Here is a 22,276-nt window from a genome sequence, read left to right on the forward strand (position 1 = left end):
GTTAAAAGCAACTACGATCGAGAGCAAAAACAGAATAAGAGCGTGCCATTCCGTGACAATTCGATAACTCAATTAGTTTTTGTTTGTTGAATAGAATTTAGGTTGTGAATGAACGAAAATCTTTGTCGAACAGTTCTGACAGAAAACAAATACTCCAGGTGTACTGCGCTTTAAAGAACTTTCCCGAAGAAAGTGGTTTTTGATTTGATGCGTGCGTTTATTACTTCGTTTATTATAGTACTTTTCGTTCAATGTCTATATGGAATCGTGGCTTTTTCGAGAAAAACAAGGGTATCGTGTTACGTTCGTTTTTAAAAAGCAAAGGTCTCATGTTACAAAAGTGAGAAAAACAACAATATCATGTTTCAGTGTTTGGCAAAAAGCCAAAAGTATTCCGTAACAAACAAAAGTAACACGTTACGGTTGCTACAAAGCTAGCAACAAAATAACCGCTTAAACAGAATAAGAACGTGCCATTTTGTGACATTTTGATAATTGAATTAGTTTTTGTTTTTCAATTAAATGATGAAAATTTACGTAATTGAATAAAACAGTTCTGATGTATCAAAATGCACGTAAGAGTTATTTTGTTTGCAAACAAATTTTGTGCAAAAAGTGACTCCGTGGGCTGCCATACACAAATAGCTCAACCCATGGCATAAACCATCCCAACAGGACAATCACCCAGTTTCACCCCAAGCCACCCCATAAATTGAAAAAATAACTCCTGCACGCTTAGCGTGCCTATGTTTTCAAGATCGTTGATGGTAATTCTGTATAGTCCTACGGATTTGAAGAACTAAATGGCTCTTTGGTCTCGACGCTTAAAGGGATTGTGTCACGGCTGAGATAAACACTTGCTACGAAACTTAACGTTTGTAAAGAAATTACTGCTATGGATCTAAATGACAATTTTTATATTTCACCGAAATGATGGCCATTTCCCATGCCTTAATGTAGCTAAAATCCGTGACACAGTTCGTTTAACTCATTTTTTGGTAAGACCTTTCGATGTGATTTCCATTTCACTAACGGTGACTAACCTGTAGGTCTTCCGCTCAAAAAAGGATTTCTATTAGCCTTATGCTCAAATAGCAAATATATTATCTTCTTCGTCGCAAAGATGAGACTTATATAGTTCAGTGCTATAGTTGCAAGTGATGTTGCTTGCTTCTTTGTTCACTTTTAACTATTTTTTTGTGCAAGTGGTTAAATTGATAATTGGTGTCATTTGTTGAAACATACGCAAATCAAATCAACATCAAGACAACATACTTGCGCAAGGTCCACTGTTGCAATCTAACGTTTCATTGGCATTTCCCACACAGTCAGCTCCGCCAGCCGAGGGGGGTGGGTTGGTGCAAGTTCGTGTTCGGTTTTGTTTTCCTTGTCCGCATGTAACACTGCACGGGAAGTAAGTCCAGTTAGACCACATACCGTCAACTGCAGGAAGGAAAGGAATCAAACGTTATTGAAATCAGACAAACGACAAACCTAGTGCTGTAAACAATCTTTCAGCTCATCGTAACTCATTGACGTTAAATGATGACCAATCTTGTAAAATATTTTGTCAGTTGTTAAGTTCGTAATTAGTTCGCAATTTCCCCAATCAAAGCCATTCTTTGTTGTTTTGCGCCTTATTTATTGTTCCTTATCAAGTGTTTTCCAACCTATGAAAACTATTAAGTCGTTGCTTAAAGGGACTGTGTCACGGCTAAGTTAATTTTATGTTGTTACATTTTGTCAAATATTCGCTATGAAACTAAATGTTTGCAAGGAAATTCATTCTATGATTCTAAATGACAAAACCATAGCTTCATTGCAGCCAAATGTGTCTCTCGGGCGTTTTAATTTAAAGTTACAAGCAGACAAAATTAACTTTGAAAACTGTTCCGCCGGACCATATTTCAAAAACCCATATCGCAATCCGTTTCAATCTTCGACACTTTTGGTCATCCGTACCTTCTTTTGCATTTGGTGTGTTATTTAATTATTCCTTCACTGTTTTAAGAGGTTATTTTATATATTTAAACGGATTTGATGGCCATTTCCTATGCCTAAGTTTGGCTAAAATCCGTGACACGGTCCCTTTAAGGTACTAAACGTTAGCTTATAAAATAAACATGAAATCAAGTGCGCGTGGCCATTCTAAAGAATATCAAATTTGTTTACAAATATTCAAAGAGCAAACATATTGCTAAGTATCTGTAATAAGGACCACATACCCAGGTTTTATCTGCAAAACGTAATAAACACGGACGCCAAAGTGACCAATACAGGAAAATGTCACCGTTTTGTTAGAATTGGTTCTATTGGAGCAGCAACCCAGTAAGATCCTCAAGTCCTAATTGGCTGTTGCAAAGAGATCAGGAAAAAAAACCAAGTTTTTACCTGGACAGGCCTGCTCATTACATGTGCGGTTTTCCACGTTGGGCCCATCACAAGTTTTCCCGCCATGGGCAGGTGATGGGCTGTCACAAAGACGAGTCCTGAATTGTTTACCACCTCCACAGTTCCTGTCACACACCGTCCAATCAGACCAGCTGGACCAACCACCGTCCACTTTACAAAGCAAAAACAAAAACAAGATGAATGACTAGCCACGCATTGCTTATACCGAACTTTTTTCTAATTTGATCGTATGTTAGCCGTAAAACGGTCATTTGTCGTTTTTCAGTTGTCTGTTAAAAGTTTGGTTCTTTTTCTCAGTTGTCTGTTAATATTTTGGCTAATTGACAGTTGTCAGTTTAATTTTTTGCCGTTTGCCATTTTCAGTTAAAATATTTTTTTTTCAGTTTTGTGTAAAAGTTTGGTAGTTTGTAAGTTGTTAGAGAAAATCTTGGCCTTTTGTTAATTAATAGTTCTTGACTGTTATTTCAAATTTTGACTGTTTTGTTTCAACGATTTGAAGTACCTTATTACATGGAATTTTCGCGACACGTTAATTTCGCGATTTTCAGGTGCGTATATTTCGCGACACTTAAATTTCGCGATTTTGCGAAAATTTTGTATTTTGAATCACTTTAATTTGCGTTTTTGAGTAAGACACAATTTACATTTCCTTGGCAATATTATTTAACATGCTCTTGAATTAAATAAAACGACTTCATCAAAGGAACAATAACGTCAAATTTAACAAAAACGCAAGGGTGGGACTAAATCTCGGCAATAGCAACAATAGAGCAATAGGTCATGCTTGTACGTGCATGAGTTATTGTTCTTGAGTCAATTGACGACAACGTCCATTTACATTGAAAATTCCTTCCTTCAGTGGTACTAAACTCGTTCTTTCTTGATTATTGGTGTAATTTGAGTCACTAATTTTCGCGTCATGTTATGTTCGCGACACTTATAGTTCGCGTCAAAATTAACGTGTCGCGAAAATTTCAGGTAATATGGTAGAGACAAGAATTATCTGATATGTCTTTTGCGCAACTGGTTATCGATTGATACCATCCAGACTACACTCGTAGCTTTTACCTAATGGGTTTTATTTTTAAGTCAGCAAAAAATAACTCACCAGGGCATAGTTGAGTGTTGCAGTCTTTGGTTTCAAATGTACTTCCATTACATGGTTTACCGCCCGGGGAAGGGGGAGGGCTGTCGCATTTACGGGTTCTGACTGATGTCCCCCCTCCACAAGATCTACTGCATACGGCCCACGGAGTCCATTGAGAAAATCCACCATCAACTATTACTAGGAGGAAAAACAAAACGTAATTAAGAAAAACAAAGTGAACAAAACAAATAAACAAAACAAATCACAAAGGCGAGGAAACTAATGTTAGGCTTCTTTTTGGTAGGAGTTTATCTTATAAGACGTTTTAGTGGGTATCGTTGTAAATTATCTTCTATTGCTGCTTAACATTATTGTAACTTATTGTAACTGTTTGAATAGCCAGCCTAATTTTTTAGATCATTTAAAGTTTGAATTACAGTCGAACTCCGCATCACACTGAGACACCCGTTTGCGAGGACCATGTGAATACGCACGGTCTTCACTCCCTGCGTGCGTTCAATAATGATGCTATTACAGACATGCGTGTTGTATTCGCTATTAGAAATCGTTACCTGGTGTTGTAGGTGGAGGCGCCGTTGTAACAGCTGAAAAAAGCATCACGTGATTTAATACAAACACTTTTTGCTAGTGGTAAACTATTAGGACTGCTAGGAGTCGCAGTATCTTTCAGACAGTTAGGAACCACATACAGATCCACGGAAATAATAATAATAATAATGATGATCATGATGATGATGATGATGATGATGATGATGATGATAATAATAATAATAATAATATGATTTTGATGATGAAATATTTGAATAGCGCCACATAATGGTACCGGGCAGGAATAGAACCCGGGCCACATTGTTGGAAGGAGAGCTCTCTTACCACTGCGCCAACCCTGCTCCCCAAAGTAAAAAATTCAACCGTTTTTTTACATTTGCGCGGTCAAGAGGAATAAGATTTTACAATATTGTTAAATATTTGTATCTGTTTTGCGCGTTATTTTTTATGCGTTATTTTATCCGTTTCTTCTGCAATAAACAGATTTGGATAATTATTTTAGTTACAACAACAGGCCACTAAGATTTTACCTCTACTAACACTCTTGTTACGTTTGACAGTTAGTCAATTCTTGATGCAGTGTGCGCTATTCTAGACTACGAACAGCCCCCTTTCATCTTACTCCGTCGAGCGTTTACAGAAAAAAAAAACGTAAAAAAGGCCCTGGAAAATCTGTGTGCAAGACGTGCATCTAGCGTTGGTTTGTCCCTTTGCATGACTAGGTCACTTGGTACAAAATCAGCCATGCTGGGATGCAAGTTATGCAGTGAGGCTTTTAGAACAAGGCGACTTGCACCCGTCAAGCTTTACCTTCCTTTGCTTTTGATGTCACGTAAAGATACTTGCATCCCAACATGGCTGATTTTGGATCACGTGACCGGTTCGTCCAAAGGTGCTTATTCCTACGAATTGACATCATTGTTTATCCTGTCTTACCTGGACACGCCCCTAAATTGCACGCACCGACCTCTGAGCCATCTCCAACACATGAAGCTCCGTTGTTGGACGGCGGTGGATTGGTACACGATCGCGATCTTGACCGTATACCATCGCCGCAAGTAACACTGCATGCTGTCCATTGAGACCAATTTGTCCAGTTGCCATCGACTAAAACAATAAAAAAAGACGAATTTTTGTGTTTGTAATTTTTGTGTCGTGAAGGAGTAGAGTTAAATTTAAGTGTTTTTTTTTTCCGATGGCTTTGGGACGTTTTATGATTATATGGTATCATTGATGGTTGTTATTTTGGCACACCTCAATCCCAAATATGTCACAAATATGTAACCAATTAGAAAATGCCATTCGTTTAGATGCCACTTTGCCCGCCATCTTGAATATCACTCATGCGAAGCCTGACGTCATACTGGTAGCGATTAAAAAAAAAATTTTCTTAGAGACCCTCCCCCTTTGATTTATGTCGAACTGTTTGTTTTCCTGTACAAGAAGGTCTCTATATGAAGTCCAATTGTCTGACCGCTAAAGTGAACGCTATTCAGCAGTACTTGTGGTTCGCATTGATGGTTGGTTGCTGTTTTACTTTTTTTTCGAGAAGAAATTTGCTTTCAATTTTTTAATTAAGCTTCCACTCTTTGGAATAGAAGAATTTATCAGTCTTCTGTAGTATCCGATATATTTTTTAACTCACCTGGGCAGCCTTGACTGTTACATACTTGCTGCTCAAAACCGTTTCCAGGGCATGGTTTACCGCCATGTTGTGGGGGTGGGTTAGTACAAGCTCGATTCCGCGACCTCATCCCTCCACCGCAGGTCAAACTGCACCCAGACCATTGGGACCACTGGGTCCAGCCACCATCAACTGTCAACAAAAAAACAACGAATCGACAATAAGGACTCGTCACAAATTAAAGATGAAATAATCTATTATTTTAATTTTGAAAGGAAGCCTACTTTACACCCACAGTTTTATTTAAATTATCTTTATAGTTTTCAAGCAGTTATGCATTCCGTTGCTGTCTTGTGACAATGTTGTATTTACAAATCTTAATTCTTTTTATCCAGTTGTTTCACATTTTGTAAGATTTTTTAAGACGATGATTGCAGTGAAGACTGTCAAAACATGTCTTCTTTAAAACACAAAAGTGCTGTTTCTAAAAAAATATATATATTTATACCATTTAGAAATATTAATATTCTATTTGGCACTCAAGTAAATGAAAAGAATGCGAGCTACACAAAGACAACGCGTTTAACGAAAATTACATACAACTCCTTTAAGAACATTTAAATATAAATGGTGGGCCCCAAAATAAATAATGCAGAAAAATACGCAGTTTAAATATGGTGAAAAAAAAAATCAATCGGATAATTTCTGAATTTACTGCATGACAGTGCTCGACAAGTAACGTGTCATCCTTCCTGCAGGAAGATAATGCGGGAGCTCGCTGTAGGAAATTTGGACTCCAAACAGCTTTCCCTTTCGTGGTAATTCACGATTGAAACCTACTTGGACAGTGTCTCGCGAAACAATTTATTGTTTCCGACGGGTTTCCCACACAATTTGCCCCGCCGCCGGATGGGGCAGGATTATCACATTTCCTCGTTCGACTCTTCGTTCCGCTACCGCAAGTTTTACTGCAGGAAGACCAGGCCGTCCAGGAACCCCAATTTCCATCTACTTGAACTGCAAGGAAAGAAAAATGTCCAGAGATTGAGGCAATTGTAAATGTAACGAAAAGCAAGTTTGTAAGAAAAAAAACAAATCTGTGAAACAAACTTGAGCAAGAGGGCTTGCGGTAAGTTTAACGAAAACAACTAAATTAAAAAGCTTGCACAAATAACAACTGAAATGAAAATACAAAAAATAAAACGAAAATGAGACACAAATCCATGCAAAATCAATGTAAATGACTCTTAGTAAAAGGAAATAGCAAATTTGACGAAACTAACAAGTTTTCATCAAAATTAACAAATATTGCGCAAAACCATTTAGTCGATGCAGAAGACTTGAACTGACAAATTTAACACACAACAACAACAACAACAACAACAACAAATTTATTTGAATGTAAAATTACAAAGAATTTTAAACAATAAATAAATTAAAAATACAAAAGTTGCTGGTCACCCAAAAAATAAAAATAAATAGTTGGGTGACCACCATTAATTAAAATAAAACGTCAGAGCATTCATATAAATAGGTAAAGAAAAATTCTTAAACACGATTAAAAAACAACAGCAAAAAGATAATAGTAAAAAGAAAAAGAAAAAAAATAAATTATCTAACTCTCATCAACAATAATTGCATAAAAGAAGAGATTCAAAAAAAAAAAAAGAAAGAAAAGGCATTATTGAAAAGAGGAGAACCGGGAGGCCGACAAGCGGGAGCCCCCCAGGCCCCAGAAAAAAGGCAAATGCTATCCCATAATAGTGAAACAAGTAGAGGTCAAGATAGAGTGCCAATGTCAAGATAAAGAAAGGAATAAAAAAAATAAGTAAGTAAAAGAAAGGATTGTTTTTGGTGCAAAGGAGTGGTCTAGCGGAAGTATAAGGACTGATCGCCACCAGATGTGTGAAAATGATTTGACATATTTTATTTGAGACCGGGGGAAGGCTATGTGAAGGTAGTAGAAAAAGAGGGCGTATGTTTGCTCTGATTAAGTTCCTAAAACCCGAAAATCAAAGAGAACCAAAACACTTATAATCACACGATTTTTATACATTTGACATTAAAATATTACCAGCACAGTTGTTTTGGCAATACTGGTCCTCCGAAGAATGTCCGCTGCATGGCCGGCCTCCAAACGCAGGCGCGGGATTTGTGCAGGTTCTGGATCGAGTCCTAATGCCAACACCAGCACCACCACTACCGTAAGGGTAGAGGCATTGTGGAGAGCATGCGCTCCAATTGGACCATTCCGTCCACTGACCATCGATTGGAGTAGGTACTAGAAGTGAGAGAAACAAGGGAATGAGGGAGGCTGAGTCACACCATGTCAAATGGGCTACGTCACGCTAATGTCACGTCATGTACAAAGAGCTGGGTCAGACTTGTTTAAGCATAGGGCTATGTCACGCTTGTGTTGCGTCATGTTCAAAGGGTTGAGTTAGGTTAGTGTCACGCCATTTAAAGAACTATGACAAGCATATGTCAGGTCGTGTTAATGCGGCTACGTCGCGCTAGTTTTGGCAAAATCTTGCCCATCTTTGTTGATCGCAGCTGCGAATAAAAAAAAACAACCTCCATAACGAATGGGTCTGCTTTGTAAAAGTGATTACAGTAGAACCCCGGTAACTCGAACTCGGATAACTTGAACAACCTCGCTAACTCGAACTAACTTCTATTTCCCTTGGAACCACTTTCAGTCATTTTTACTCGGTTTACTCGAAAACCCCGCTAACTCGAACTGTTTTTCTTTTCCCTTCAGAGTTCGAGTTACCGGGGTTCAACTGTAGTTGCAAATGAAAATTAAGCAATTAATGACTAACACTAACCTGTTGAAGTTCCAGTGTATTAATCTATTCAGTCAATTCCTCTTTTCAATCACTGTCGCTAAAATTTACCACCACAACTTTAACACCACCCTTTCAAAGCTACACATACTACGTACAGTTCCCTAATTTATTTTTCTATTAAGTTATAAATTATAAGCATTTACCATTCCTGCAAATCCCTATGCCCACCCGCATACACAGATGATTGACGGCCATCAACGGTTCTCTTGGATTGAACAGGATATATCGAGTCTGCACAGGGCTGGAAAAGTTCGTGGTAACCACAGCATTTCCATCAAAGAGAGGGCCAAAAAATGCCTGAAAAATGTACATCTGCAGTCAATACTGTCAACAAAATAAGGCGTGGAGTCAATAGGTAAAAGTTTGGTTATTATTAAGGGCCGCTATACGGGATGGGGTCCGGGTGTATGCCCACCCCGGGCCGAAAGGTTTTCAGGTATAGATATTCAAAAATGCTTTTTCATCACTTTCAAAATCTGGTAATGGAAATTCTGACATTTTTCACAACATTTCAAATCTTAAATAAATACACCCATCTTTAACGGCACATACCATTTACCATGTACGTTTGTCAGTTACCTGGATAGAAAATAAAACCCCGAGTTTTTTTTACTTGCTTGATGAGCTTTGATCTCATTTCGAAAGGATAGCTGCGAAATTTATCATGCTTAGAAACGGTGCCTCCTTTTTCATCTTAAAGTGCTTCAATCTGAATAATTTTCTATTGGACCTTTGAAGAATACGAGTGGGCTAAAAATGTGTATGCCCGGCCCTACGGGCGTTCAGGCCAACTAACGCCACTTTAAAACAGAGTTATAATTTTGTGTTTATCATTGGTGTACATGCTAAGGATTATCATTTATAGCTGATAACTCATTAGTAACAGTTTATTAAACATTACGACCTACAGATTATTGAGCTTTAATTATTTTACCTTGGGACCTGCTCCGTCAAGAATGTAAGCAAAATTGGTGTTGTCCGTACTTGTTTTCACGTAATATTGAGTGACTGATTTCGCAGTGCTTGCTTTTCCTTGTACAGAGACTTGGTCTACCCATACGACGGCACCTTTAGACCAAATAAAACGAATATCAGTGATGGGTTAGTATAAAAACTCGTACATTGAACATTTCATGGTCCCTTCCTTTGCTCTCTCGTTCGTTCGTTCGTTCGTTCGTTCGTTCGTTCGTTCGTTCGTTTGTTCGTTCGTTCGGTCGGTCGGTCGGTCGGTCGGTCGGTCGTTCGGTCGGTCGGTCGGTCGTCCCTTTCTCCGTCCGTCCGTCCGTCCCTTCTTTCCAGTGTCTATTCTCGTCTTCGTTCCGTTTCTTTATTCCTTCGTTTTCCCGTTTATTGGCGTTTGCTCGTTCACTCCCTCGCCATTTGATCTTACAACGCAACTTTTGTCGTTCAGTGATTCTTTTTCAGATGATTTCCACTTATTTATCATGAGTTAAACAATATACCTCCAATAAATGGCTGACATTTTTTAGTGGAGGATATGTCTACTAAGCCTTGAAGCAAACGTTTACAGTGACCTCACATTCACTTGATCAATCCTACAGGCAGGCATTTCGTCGTCCTATTCATTCCTAGCCTGCGTTACAGACGGACAAAACCCTTGCAGGCAGGCTCTTTCCGAGATATTTTTTTTACATTTTGCGTCTGATAATAAGAGAAATATTTTCAACGCTTGGATACCTCAAATAATACATTAATATTGCTTAGCTGTATTTCCACTCCTCCGAGACTTTGTAAGAAATGTTGTAAAAAACAAGATGTTTTTTCCGACCTCCCGTGCAATATGAACTAGTATTTGAAGTCTGTAAACTTACTCACCTAAATCGACCTTGAGATATTGATCAGCATTTACGACGCCCGCACACCATACATCGTTGCCATTTAACACTGGGGTTCCAGGTCCCTCGCTACTAGACGAAGCGGTGAACTTTACATTGCTGTTGGAAGTGATTAGTGAGTTACAGCCAGACTGGGATCTTTGTGCTAAAAAAGAAAAAAATCAAAATTCCGCGTTAATTAATAACACGTTACATTTATTTGCAGAAACTTTTAAGAGTACGACGTTATATATTGACCAAAAACTTTGAATTTGTATTTCATGTAAGTGCGAGTTCAAAAAATTAACAACAGTTTTCACTGTCTGCCATAATCGAACATCTAAATCCATCGTTTTAAAGATTCCAAGCTCCTCTGTGTTTTAAGAAGTATGAGAAGTTATCTGGATTTGTTCTGTCTTATTTTACTTCACAAAAATAATCTTTTTGTACTATTTGCCTTTGTAATGTTACTTTCTCACTCCCTTTTTCAAACAAGCGTTAGTTTCCTCTAAGAGGACGATTGCACGAATGTACCAAAACTTTAAAGAATTGATCAATAAAGCAAGGTTTAAGACATCCCTAGTTAGCAATAAGGCTATCTACTTGAGCATTATTAAATGATTGAAGCTGCCTGGTACATATGGCAGTGTTGAAAGAATTTAATAACTAAAGAGCGTCAATATAACCTTCACACCAAACCAATTAGAGGCAAGTCAGCACTTAGATACGCAGATATTTACATTTGTCACACAAGTTGAAGATGAATATCAGAGCCTCTGTCCATACGCTTAAACGTTCTAACTTGTTTTGAATTCTTTTTAATCGTTTTTTTAACCTCATCGAAACTTACGGCAATTACATCGACGCTCTTTACAGTTATTCTTGTAATAAAACGCCCTGAATAAATAAATTTATGTATAAGGGTACGAAACTCTTCATCGTTTTGTTGTTTATAGATGTTTCTTTCGTTAACGAAGAAGTGTTTACGAGAAAAAGTAAAGCACTTTATTTTGCCATTTCAAGATGTTACTTTCCTAATGTAAACTAATAACGACATTTTTGGTTAAAGTGTTTACGAGAAAAAAATGCAGCACTTAAAATTAATATTTACTTTGCAATTCATTGAGTTAAGAGATAGGTTTCTTAGCATCAGACAGTTTACAACAACTTGTTTTTGTCATATGTTAATAAGCGTATTGCAAAGGAGCAATTAAGCTGTTCTGTTGCTGTCTTTAAAACTTACGAAATCAAGATATGATTTCTCAAGAACACAACTTTTGAACTCTAGATCAGCTAAATAAAAAGCTCTGTTCACCGTTCTGTTTTTCCCAGGTTTTTTCAGCTTAAGCAAAAGCAAGAGGGGGGGGGGGGGGACCCTCTGGGAACAAAAATTATTTTCTTAAAGTGACAGAAAAGCCGCGATTTTATGGGAACTAGGGTGTAAAAGGTTCAGCGAAAAGTTAAAAATTCTTTTTTTTAAGTCAAATGATTCTATTAGCAAAAATTGAAAAACAGTCCCAAATTTCATTTCCAACAACTGGAAAAAAATTAAACTATTCCTCATAAAAGTTCTATTTAAAGGCATTCACTTAAAAGATTTGACACTAGGGTCTAACCAAACACTCAGCTAAAATTTTGAACCATGTTGTGCACTTTGAACATCATAATAAACAGTCACATACGTTAAGGACTGCTTAATCACTTTCATTTGAATGGTCACACACTAGGGTTTTATCCTGAAAGCGAGACACCCTTGTACAGCATAATAAACAGTACCAAATGAAAGTACTGCTCAATAGCCTTCATTTGAACGGTCACACACTAGGGTTTCATCAACAGGCTGTAAAGCTAGAACCATATTAGTTCACTGAGTTGTGATGTGCCTGCTGGAGTAATGGGCTCAATATCATTGAAAACAACGTTCTTTCTTTCATTGAAACAATTAGCCCAAGAGGACCCCACCCCGTCTAATATAGAGTCACTCGATATTCGATACTGACCGCAAATTTTTAAAACCCGACGCGTAAAAGAAATGAGATTAATTAATTCCAATTGAGCTTTTCACTTAAAAACACTTAATTTTAACTGGTTTGTTCTTAATTAAGAGCCGGCTACGTGGGTTTACACAGCAAAATGTTTTGTTTTTCCGCGAGTCGTGTTTTTGTGTTTTGCATTGCTGAACCTAATATTTTTGAGATCCTTCTTGGTTACTTGACCCAAGTGCACAACGATAAGGAGACAAGGGCATACCGCTTTTTGGAGATAAGGTTAGGAGAAACGTGCTTTTTAAAATGAAATTATTTAAGTTTTGGTAGGATAATGTGAATAATTGTCAGATTCCGTGCAAAGCTCTAAGCTACCACTCCTTTATCCTTATTAGGCAACAAACAAAATATTACGCAACGCAGGAAAAGAGTGCACTGAACGGAACTTAATTTTCTAAATAAATTGACTGATATTACATGACATTGTGTCTGAAATATTATGACAATGTCATTCTCTAGGAAAATGTTCGAAGAATGCAGATAACATAACGTTTCTGGATGTACTTTTTTCACGAATTTTAATAGGCCCGTAAAATACAAAAACAAAATACGATTCACTTAATCGTCTAAGGCAGTTAAGATGTATTGGCAAGAAAATATATGGGAATATTACGCTATGCTTCGGCATTGATGTTGCGTTTTTTAAAAGACAATATATATGGTGGGCAATACGAAAAACATTAGGTAAAAATTGGATGATTTTAGGCTACTTTGAAGTTTTATAAAACCTGCTATACTTATCCAATAAAAATAAGTAATAAAGCAACATTCTTTTGGAAAAGGTCTTTTGATATTTTTTGTCGCAAAGCGAGGTACTCTGTATTGCTTTAAATCAAAACCTCAGTGTAAATGTAATATCACAAAAACATTAGGTATTACACTAAATACGATCCCGCTTCCTTTTAAATTTCTTTTAATTAATAATGGATGCCTTTCAGATGAAAAAAAACCCTGCAAATTGCCTAAGGAAATGCAATCAATCGCTTACAGGAATGCTTATGCCGTTTATTTAACTCTTCCGTGTTAAAATTTGTTAAGAGGCAGTATTTTGTTTACCAGTATTTTATTGCACTCGCTCGTGCCACAAAAAACGATTAAAACTGTCTCTGAAAATTTTCTTTTGAAGTTTTTTTAACACAAACCGTAAAGACAGTTGTAATCAGATGAATAGATATAAGCTAAAGAAGTTTAAACCATTGTACGAAAAATTTAGGGGTTGATAGGAACATTTAACCTTGCCGAAGTTTTTTAAAACGTTTTATGGATATTTGCCAAGTTATTGAATAAGAGAAAACTTCAAGTTAGAAGAGGCTAAGCCAAACAAAAGAAACGCCTCTGGATAAGTTTAAAACCTACCTGGTTAGATTTTTTTCTTAAGCTTAATAATATCAGAAAGGCAACTTAAATATTGGGAAAAAAGCTTAATTTAAAGACGTAACTATCTTTAAAACGTTGCGATAAAAAGATAGCAAACCAGTTTTGATGCGAAAAATCATTTCCCTGTGTGATTTGCTTTCCATGAAGAATTAAAGATTAAAATGATCGGAAAAGGCAGTAAAGAAGAAATATAATAAACTTACCTGAGCCATATGGATTATAATAGGTGCTGGTTGATTTTTCCAGTACAATTGAAAATATCAAAATTAACAGCCAGTTCCGACAATGGAAAGGCATTTTCAGTCCGTAACAACTCGTCGTCGAATAGCACTGATGAGTTTTTGCTCAGCAGCGTACAGACCTCTTTTCCTTCTGCTGATACTGGGTCCGGAGAGCCTTAAATGTAAAGTATTAAAATTTCCTTTGTTTAGCTAGCTAACCACATTCCATAGCTCGAAGTGTAAATTTAAGTGACGTTAATACCGATGACGTCACACCCTTTAATGGACATTAGATACTGCGCCCCCTGTAGCCCCTTTCAGTGGGTCACTGTCGTAATTTAATATCTTAGTTATTGTAAATGACCAAAAAATTGATTTTCCACTGAAGGCGTTCTTAAAGACGTATGTAAAGGCAATTTTTGTAATATTCTAGAGCCACTCTCTTTAATTTTCGTTAATTTTATGGTTCGTGACCCCTTTTTGTTCATTGAAATTCAGCCGTTTACAGATAATTGATCGTAGTTTTAAACAATGCTTTCATCGTAATTGTTCATTCCTTTGAGCACAAGTTCCGTAGAAAGGTTATTAGTCCCAACAGCAAAAGTTTAACATGACCCTAGTAAGATGTTAAAACTTGTTCATTTTTCGTCTTTTTAGGCAAAATGAATAGTTACAAGTTTTTACAGCACGCGTCAAGAAAGTTACATGAAATGAATTCGTTGCGTGAACTTGCGAACATCCAGTCCAATATTACACATCAGTTTCTCGTGGGAAAGAAACTCGGCCTCTTTGTTAAGCATTTGCTAGTTTTCTTTACAATGTCATGACTTAAACCCTTGGTCTTAAACGTTCTTTGTAGAACTAATCATCTTTAGATCCAGCTGACCGCCATCCGTGAGAACGGGCTTCTTCTGCCTTGAGAGCTTACTTTTACGGGTGATTGAACCTGTCTAATGTTAGAGTGTCACTAGGTTACCGCACTAAACATATGCATGTTTAGCTTTTTTAGCGTAACGGCAGACACTGGTAGACACGTTCAGTTTTCTCAAAAAGAAGTGACGAATTTCCTGAATTAAAAAAGTGTTAAAACTATATCGGCCACGGTGATGCTCTTTTTTAATGCCGTGTTCTGATCAATAAATATAAAACAAAAACCCTCAAACCCTCTTCAACGCTTTTGTTACATTTTGTTTCGTTCCTCTAAGTTAATATTTTACCCCCAAAGTGCGGCTTTTTTGGCTTTTTAAAACTTAACAGCAACTTTTATTATTGTCTTAAAAAAAAGAAAGAAAAACCGCAGCAGTCAAGAGCCTTCTTCCTTCTGGGGGTGCGGGGCGGTACTCTTATAAGACACACAGTTATGTCGGGCTAAAGTGTTTAGTCTGGAAATGCTTATGTTATCGTTATAGGAGACAACGAGACCACACATATTATACTTGTTCAAGGGAACCCTCCAGCCTCTTCGCTTCTCGGGGTTTGTTTAAGCCTTTCGATTTTAATAAGATCAGTAAAACTAATCAATTATTTCTCAGATTTTAATGCTTAACATTGTTCTTTCATATTTTGTACCTTAACTCAGAACATTTTCCTTTAATGGCTTAATAAACTCATTTTATGAGCAAATCTCAGCAAGATCTCGTCTGAAACACCAATGTATTTCCCATAAAAAAAACGTTGAAAAAAATTACCCGCGGAAGCGGGTTGCTTAAACGTCCTGAATTCTATCTATTTTGATCTAATTAGTAACATCAATAAGCATTAAAATTTCGTAGAATGTTCCATACCTTTAATATTGTTAGACGCCTACGGTAAAACAACAGTAATATTTGACTGACGGTATACTTTAGGTCACGTTCGGTTTGGTTAGACAAAACCAGTCGAGAATTTATAACCGTAATGGTTTTTATATTGCTTTAATATTTTTCTTTCTTTCAGAGTAAAAATAGACCCGGCACTTAATGCAGGAAGTAGGAAGGCTTGAAGTAATATTATTATCCTTCCAGCCGACAGTGTGCAGTTTTACCACAAGAAGAGGTATTCTAGGATGCTTTGCTCTTAGTATAAAAAGTCTTTGGGGTGGTTTGTTTAAGAAGTGCTTATTTCCTTTGTTGGCGTAAGCTCTAGAAGGGATTGCAACTGCTTAAGTCTGACGGTTCTATCCATGCAAGAAAATCGGAACACCGTTCTATACCCACAGTAATAAAGACCGTTATGAATGTATAACTTGGAGACTGATCGGATCACACAGTGGTAAGGACGACTCTCGAAATTGAGTTCGTGTCATTCTGGTTTTGCAAACATTTTGACGAAACGCTCAGATTCGAAGACGATTCCTCTTATCACGAACGAAGATTGCTAAAAAAAGACCCTGTAGATCTAGCGTTCAAAGTGATTATATTTCATACAAAGTTGTGGAAAAGTGTAGAAAACCCAAACAGTGTGATATTTCAAAAGGTCAGTCATTATGTTCGACTTCAGATTATTCTTAATCGCTTCTCAAATATGGAACTTTAAGAGACAACGACCAAAAACTAAAAATTAATATATTTAATTCCTATCCATCACCATGAAAGATTGATGATTTTGTGTTGTTGCTATGTAACCATGAAGTAACAAAAGGATCTTCGATGAGCTTTGAAAATGAACTTTGAGCTTTGAAAAGTCATTGAAAGTTAAGTTCATAAGCGGCTCTGTTTTTCCGTGTAGGTGGCAGATGTGATAGCTATTGCTTAACGAAAGCATATCTGTATCAATAATCCGAATAAAATGACGAAATCTTCCGAAATATCCATGTCACTATTCCCAAACCGATTTCGAACGCAACAGACAAATTTTAAGACATCAAAAGGTGAACAAACCATTTTTGCAGAAAGGCATTTTTTAGTTGTCGTTCGCGGAATGAACGAAAAGAAAGGATCAAGACAAAATAAACCGTTACATGGGACGGAAGATAGGCCGAAAAACGTCGCAAAACGTCACCAAACTCAATTTGTTAACGCGGGAATATACAAAACCATTATTTTTATTGAACTGAATAGATTTCAATAGTTTTAAAGTGACCCTTATTGTATTTAGCAAAAGAACTGTAACTTTCAGGCTTCTTTTGATGTTGTTTTCTGTGTCACAATGTGTGGGTTATAAGAAAGTTTGTCATCAAAAAATAGCAATTATTATCTCGAAATGGGCCAATTTTTTCTCACTGTTAAAATAATTACGGTGTAAACAAAAACAGGTAGGTAAACAATCCCAACTGTTAGGAGGCGAACTAGTCAGTCGGCTATTTATACGCGTGGGCGACGTGTTGAACTAGGGTCTACCGTGATACAACTCCGGGTAGTGGTCAGAACGGGATTTGAATCCGGCACCTTCGGGACCCTTTTTTAAAGTGTCTTGACTGGCCTACATTTCTTGGAATATACCGCTAAGAAATCGGTCATGCATGGTGACAATAAACTTTAGTAGTTCTGCCGACTTCGTTTTTTGTCAGAACTTTTTTGCTTTTGTTATTCCCTTTTTACTACTAAGCGTTAGGTGGTTTGGTCATTCCTTCGGATGAAAATATATTTTTATGAGGGATTTAGCATTTAATAAGTATGTTTAAGGTATTTATTGTTAGAATTTTGTGCAGATTTCCTGGTAAAATAAAAAATAATAATAACGACAGAAAAAGACCGCCATTACCATGTACCGTCTTACCCTGAGATCGAAATATTCTAGATCAACATAAAAGAGTGACCATTGCCGGGAACATTTGTTTAAGAAGCACGCAACCTTCCATTAGATGGTCGTTGTTAAAATCCATTATTCTTTGAAGCAAAGTTGTCAATTAACAGTTTACTAATTCTGTCTTCATCGTAGAGGGATTTCACGATCAATTAGACTTTTGCTTTTTGCATCTATACCCAAAAGCATCGAAAGCAACGTTTTGTGTTTCTTGAGAGCTTAGCACCATTCCAAAGAGCTGATAATCTTACTTGATAAAGAGTTGGTTCACAAAGGTTCCGTCCTTGTTGATCAACTGTATGAGCATATTCGTATTCCTTCTACTTAGACTTCAAACAGATGCGATACCTTGATTTCTAAAAGAGGTTTCCTTCCTTATCTTTTATTAATAGTACATCCTGTGTTTTCATCTTATAAATTCCTTATGAAAGGACTCTGATATCAGTCCAACATTAGGAATATCAGCCTTTTGCACAAACATAAGGTTTGTTATGGGATAGGGTACCTAGGCTGTACGACATTCCCGAGCCATTTATTTAAAAAATTACCCAGATATATAATCATTGAATAGTAAAATAATAAAAACTTTAACATAATTCAATATATATCCTATACTTCTGTGTTAAACATGTAGGAACAGCGGGGACAGAGAAGGAGAGAGGGAGATGGGTTTCGAGAGAGGAGGCCGGCTGACATCTTCCGTTGTCTTACAAAAGGGCCATGCTTCTAAGCACAATTCTGAACTTAAATAAAACTCTCACTTAGTTAAAAATTGTAATTGCTAAAATAATTGTGTCTTTTAATAATTTGCAGAATTGGTAACATGTTGATCTCAATGCACTCTAACATGTAAGCTCTGAAATTTTGAGTTTAGCTTTGTAGGCTTTGTGGTTTTTGTGGAATTTTTTTTTATTTTTTTTTTTTTTTTTTTTGGTTGGGGGGGAAAGAAAATTAAAAAATTTTTAAAATTTTTTAAATAAAAAAAAAAAAAAAAAAAAAAAAAAAACAGCTATAACAAAAGGTCTAAAGTTGAAGCGCTATCTCAAATTCGATAAAATCCCTGATTCTCAAGGGGAAATTCACAACAAAATGTAGTTTTATACATTTATATATCCGTACGTTGTAGAGTAATTAAATGTTATTGTTACTCCTGAAATTATTATGCAATATTCATTTAAGCATTTGTGCATCGAATTGTGAAATCCAAATTTTGCAATTTTTATATTTGTATTTAAATTTGTTCTAGAAAAATCTACTCGCGGACGTCATTCATTTTATTGACTGTCTCATTCTCTCAGTAATGTTTCAAATTTTAAAAATTCTGGAAGAAATATACTCATCCTCTCTTGACAATATTTATTGCTATTAATATTTGCTTGAACATACTATGCACTTTCCGCGTTCATAACTGATCCAATCTGAGTAATATTCATCGTGTCAAACTTCACTGTTTAAGCTTTTTAAAACAATTAGTTCAAGATGAATTGTGAGACCCTTTCTTTGAATCCTATAAAGCCTTTCCAATGAAACAACTATCTGTTGCTCCCTCAGTTTCGGGACACAAAACTGTTGAAACAAATTATCAAGTTGCATGGTTTAACGAAGAAGAAAGATTTATTCTAAAAGGGTTACTCCATCAGTTTTACAATAAAAACTGTTATCAATAGAGGCCCTAGTAAAAAGTAAAAAAAAAAAAGGGAAAAAGTAAATAGAACATAAAAAGGAAGTAAAAAAAAAAAAATATATAAAAGAAAAAAAATTTAAAAAAAAATTTATTTATTTTTATATAAAAAAAAAATATAAAAAATATATTTTTTTTTTTAATAATTTATATATTTAAAAAAAAAAAAAAAAAAAATTCTAAAAAAAAAAAACAGCCTCTTTTTATAAATCTAAAAAAAAAAAAAAAAAAAATATAAAAAAAAGGGGGCGGCCTTTCTATAATATTGAAAGATATTGAGACAATTTTGAACAATTATGATTCAATATTTTTGTGATATTTCTGTTGTTTTTAAAAATTATCACAGATACATCATTAACAGTATTGCTTTGACTGCACATACTAAAAAGGTTAAAATGTGGTCGGGTGGATGGAGTCTTTTTTTTTTAATTTGTTTTTTTTTTTTGAGGCGGCGTTGGCTTCTTATCCGGCAAGAATTATGTTTATAATTGATAAAGAAAATAAATTTCCTTCACAAGTCTGATCAAACGTTAACGATATAAAAGTAAAACAAGCAGTATGCGGAAATATCGAACTCCATTTTCCCCTTAGCCTGAGAAAGAAGTTGGAAAGGAATTTTTGAGCCTTTTTAATCGAAAACGTTCCGAGTTTTGCGATTTACCGTCCTTGTTTATTGACGGTTTATTATAATTATTTCCTTTGGTGTCTTCCTTATAGAACAATTATTTTGGTAGGTTCCTATCAATTTTTACACCATAACCAAAATATGACATAGTGTCTTTAGGTTAAAGGGTTTGCATGTTGTACGTGTAACCTTTGACAATTCCAAACTGGTATCAATCAAAAAAGTAAGAACATTGGCTACAGTACGAACAGCTGAGTTAATTCCTCGTCATTAAGCTATTACTTTACAATATGAGGATGAGTCGACAGTCTTGCGGCTGCCAAATTACTTTAATTAAGGAAGCAGATTTGCAGTTATTGGTACCTATTTTCCAAAAAAAAAATCGACACAAAATGCCGATTAAGGAAAGGTGAAACTAAAAAAGTGCTGAACACGCAATAAGTAGATTAGTACATTTTCACTAAATTTAGAAATAAACTTTGGCAAAATTAAAAACGTGATAAGAATAAAATATGTAAAGAGTATTGTTTTTGTTTTCATGTATTCCAAGCTTTATGATTTTTTTAAATCAAGGCCTTTCAATATTCAGTTGTATTATTCCTATGAATTGTTCAATATATATTATTACAAACATTTTTTAAACACGGAAAAAATGTCGTGCACGTAATTACATAAAAGTCTGCGGAAGTACAAAAATACCGTTCCGAAAGTAACGACCATCTTCACTTTCATTAATTCAGCAGTCTTTTCCCCTCGCTTCTTTTAGACGGCCCCTATTTTCAGGGCCTTTGATCGTTTGTTTAAGGTAGCTAAGCCCTCTACCGTTGTAGGGCCGATTTATCTTATTGGCATTTATAAATGCCTTAGTTTTTAGCAAACTTTTTTATTGTTCGAACGTATGGGCGAATACATCAAAAAGTAATATGAATAAATTACAAGGTATCAGAACTTTGCCGCTCGAATTGTGACCAGTACGCACAAATATGATCACATCACACCAGTTTTAAAAGAGCTTAAATGGCTACCAGTTGCGACTCAGTTATATTTCAGGAGCGCTATCATGGCCTTCAAATGTCTAACATCCCGCGTGCCGGAGTATCTGTCTTCCCAGTTTAGTAAGCGAGGAGAAATAAGCGGACGCCACAAGAGTTCACAAATGCTGAACATTCCCTTTTCAAGTCTGCCAGTGGTCAGAGGACGTTTTACTACAGAATAGTCAGTATCTGGAACTCCATGGATAGCTCTCTAAAAACTCTCGAGAAAGAATCTGCTTTTAAGTTTTATCTTAACGTAACTTATAAATTTTTAGATTCTTAATCCTAGTTATTATTTTAAGTATGAATTCATCTTAGAGTTTTTAAGTAGTTTTAATTATTATTTATTTATTTCATTGTCTTTGAAAAGCCTCTAGGGGGAAAGTCAATAAAGTATGTATGTATGTATGTATGTATCTAGAAAATCAGTATATGTTGGCATTTGCACCTTTTTTTTGCCAGGTGTAAAATCTCGCTGTGTTCGAAACGTTTTGGATCAGTAGGCAATATGCCACAAGCAAACTAGACAGAGGGTATAATGTCTCCATTCAAATCAGTTACCTTAAGGTAGCACCGTACCACTAAAATTTAACGAAGATATTGATATACGTTCCAGGAACAATAAAAATGAAAGGATTGAGTATTTAAATTGGGACTGTACTTTAAATATACAATGTTGCTTACGTACTGTCACCATAAGAAGACAGATCATCTTGACTATTTATTAGAGAAAAGATAGCCATCATTCCAATCATAAGCTTCAAACCCAACTGCAATCCTATTAGTTTTAATCAAAATTTATATTTTGATGAAAGCATCTGACATTCGATTCGCATAAAAACGCTCGCCCGAAGAAGAAGAAATTATACGGTGCTTCCACTGTGCATTCAACAGTTTAGTTACCAAAAAATCAAGAGTCACCTTGTTATTATAAGTTTTTTCTCTGTTATTTTGTCAGTTTACTTCATTTTCTAATCCGAGGTACACTTGTTTGTATTTTCTTTAATGAAACAGTAATTTATGATCAAACTATATATGCTACAAACTGAAGTCAACTTTTAAAATGGTATTATTGATGATGAAATGTTAGGACTAAATTTTAAATCTTTAAAGGATCGAGCTTTTACGGTAAAAAAACACGGTATCAGAACGTATAAAAGTGTTGGGCAAAGTAAAAAAAGTCATAATGCTTT

The 22,276-nt window shown here is 35.8% G+C and overlaps 1 protein-coding gene across 4 annotated transcripts in view; it reads right to left on the reverse strand.

Annotated features, from left to right (window-relative positions):
* The window catches only part of LOC144629301 (coadhesin-like), a 51,895-nt gene that overhangs the window by 15,821 nt on the left and 13,798 nt on the right, over positions 1-22,276 (reverse strand). The window contains exons 2-13 of one of the 4 annotated variants that reach the window (XM_078487524.1): positions 14,003-14,195; positions 10,379-10,543; positions 9,477-9,610; positions 8,686-8,839; positions 7,768-7,974; positions 6,534-6,710; positions 5,715-5,885; positions 5,006-5,176; positions 4,072-4,104; positions 3,521-3,697; positions 2,392-2,562; positions 1,276-1,443 (exon numbers count right to left, since the gene is read on the reverse strand). In XM_078487524.1, the coding sequence (XP_078343650.1) occupies positions 1,276-1,443; positions 2,392-2,562; positions 3,521-3,697; positions 4,072-4,104; positions 5,006-5,176; positions 5,715-5,885; positions 6,534-6,710; positions 7,768-7,974; positions 8,686-8,839; positions 9,477-9,610; positions 10,379-10,543; positions 14,003-14,096 (1,822 nt within the window). In that variant the 5' untranslated portion in view covers positions 14,097-14,195. The remainder of the gene's footprint in view (positions 1-1,275; positions 1,444-2,391; positions 2,563-3,520; positions 3,698-4,071; positions 4,105-5,005; positions 5,177-5,714; positions 5,886-6,533; positions 6,711-7,767; positions 7,975-8,685; positions 8,840-9,476; positions 9,611-10,378; positions 10,544-14,002; positions 14,196-22,276) is intronic. The other 3 variants (XM_078487525.1, XM_078487523.1, XM_078487526.1) reach the window with 3 other exon arrangements.

The sequence above is a fragment of the Oculina patagonica genome, chromosome 10 (genome assembly GCF_052425735.1).
Source record: "Oculina patagonica isolate OP01 chromosome 10, crgOcupat, whole genome shotgun sequence".
In the NCBI taxonomy this organism is placed as follows: Eukaryota; Metazoa; Cnidaria; class Anthozoa; order Scleractinia; family Oculinidae; genus Oculina; species Oculina patagonica.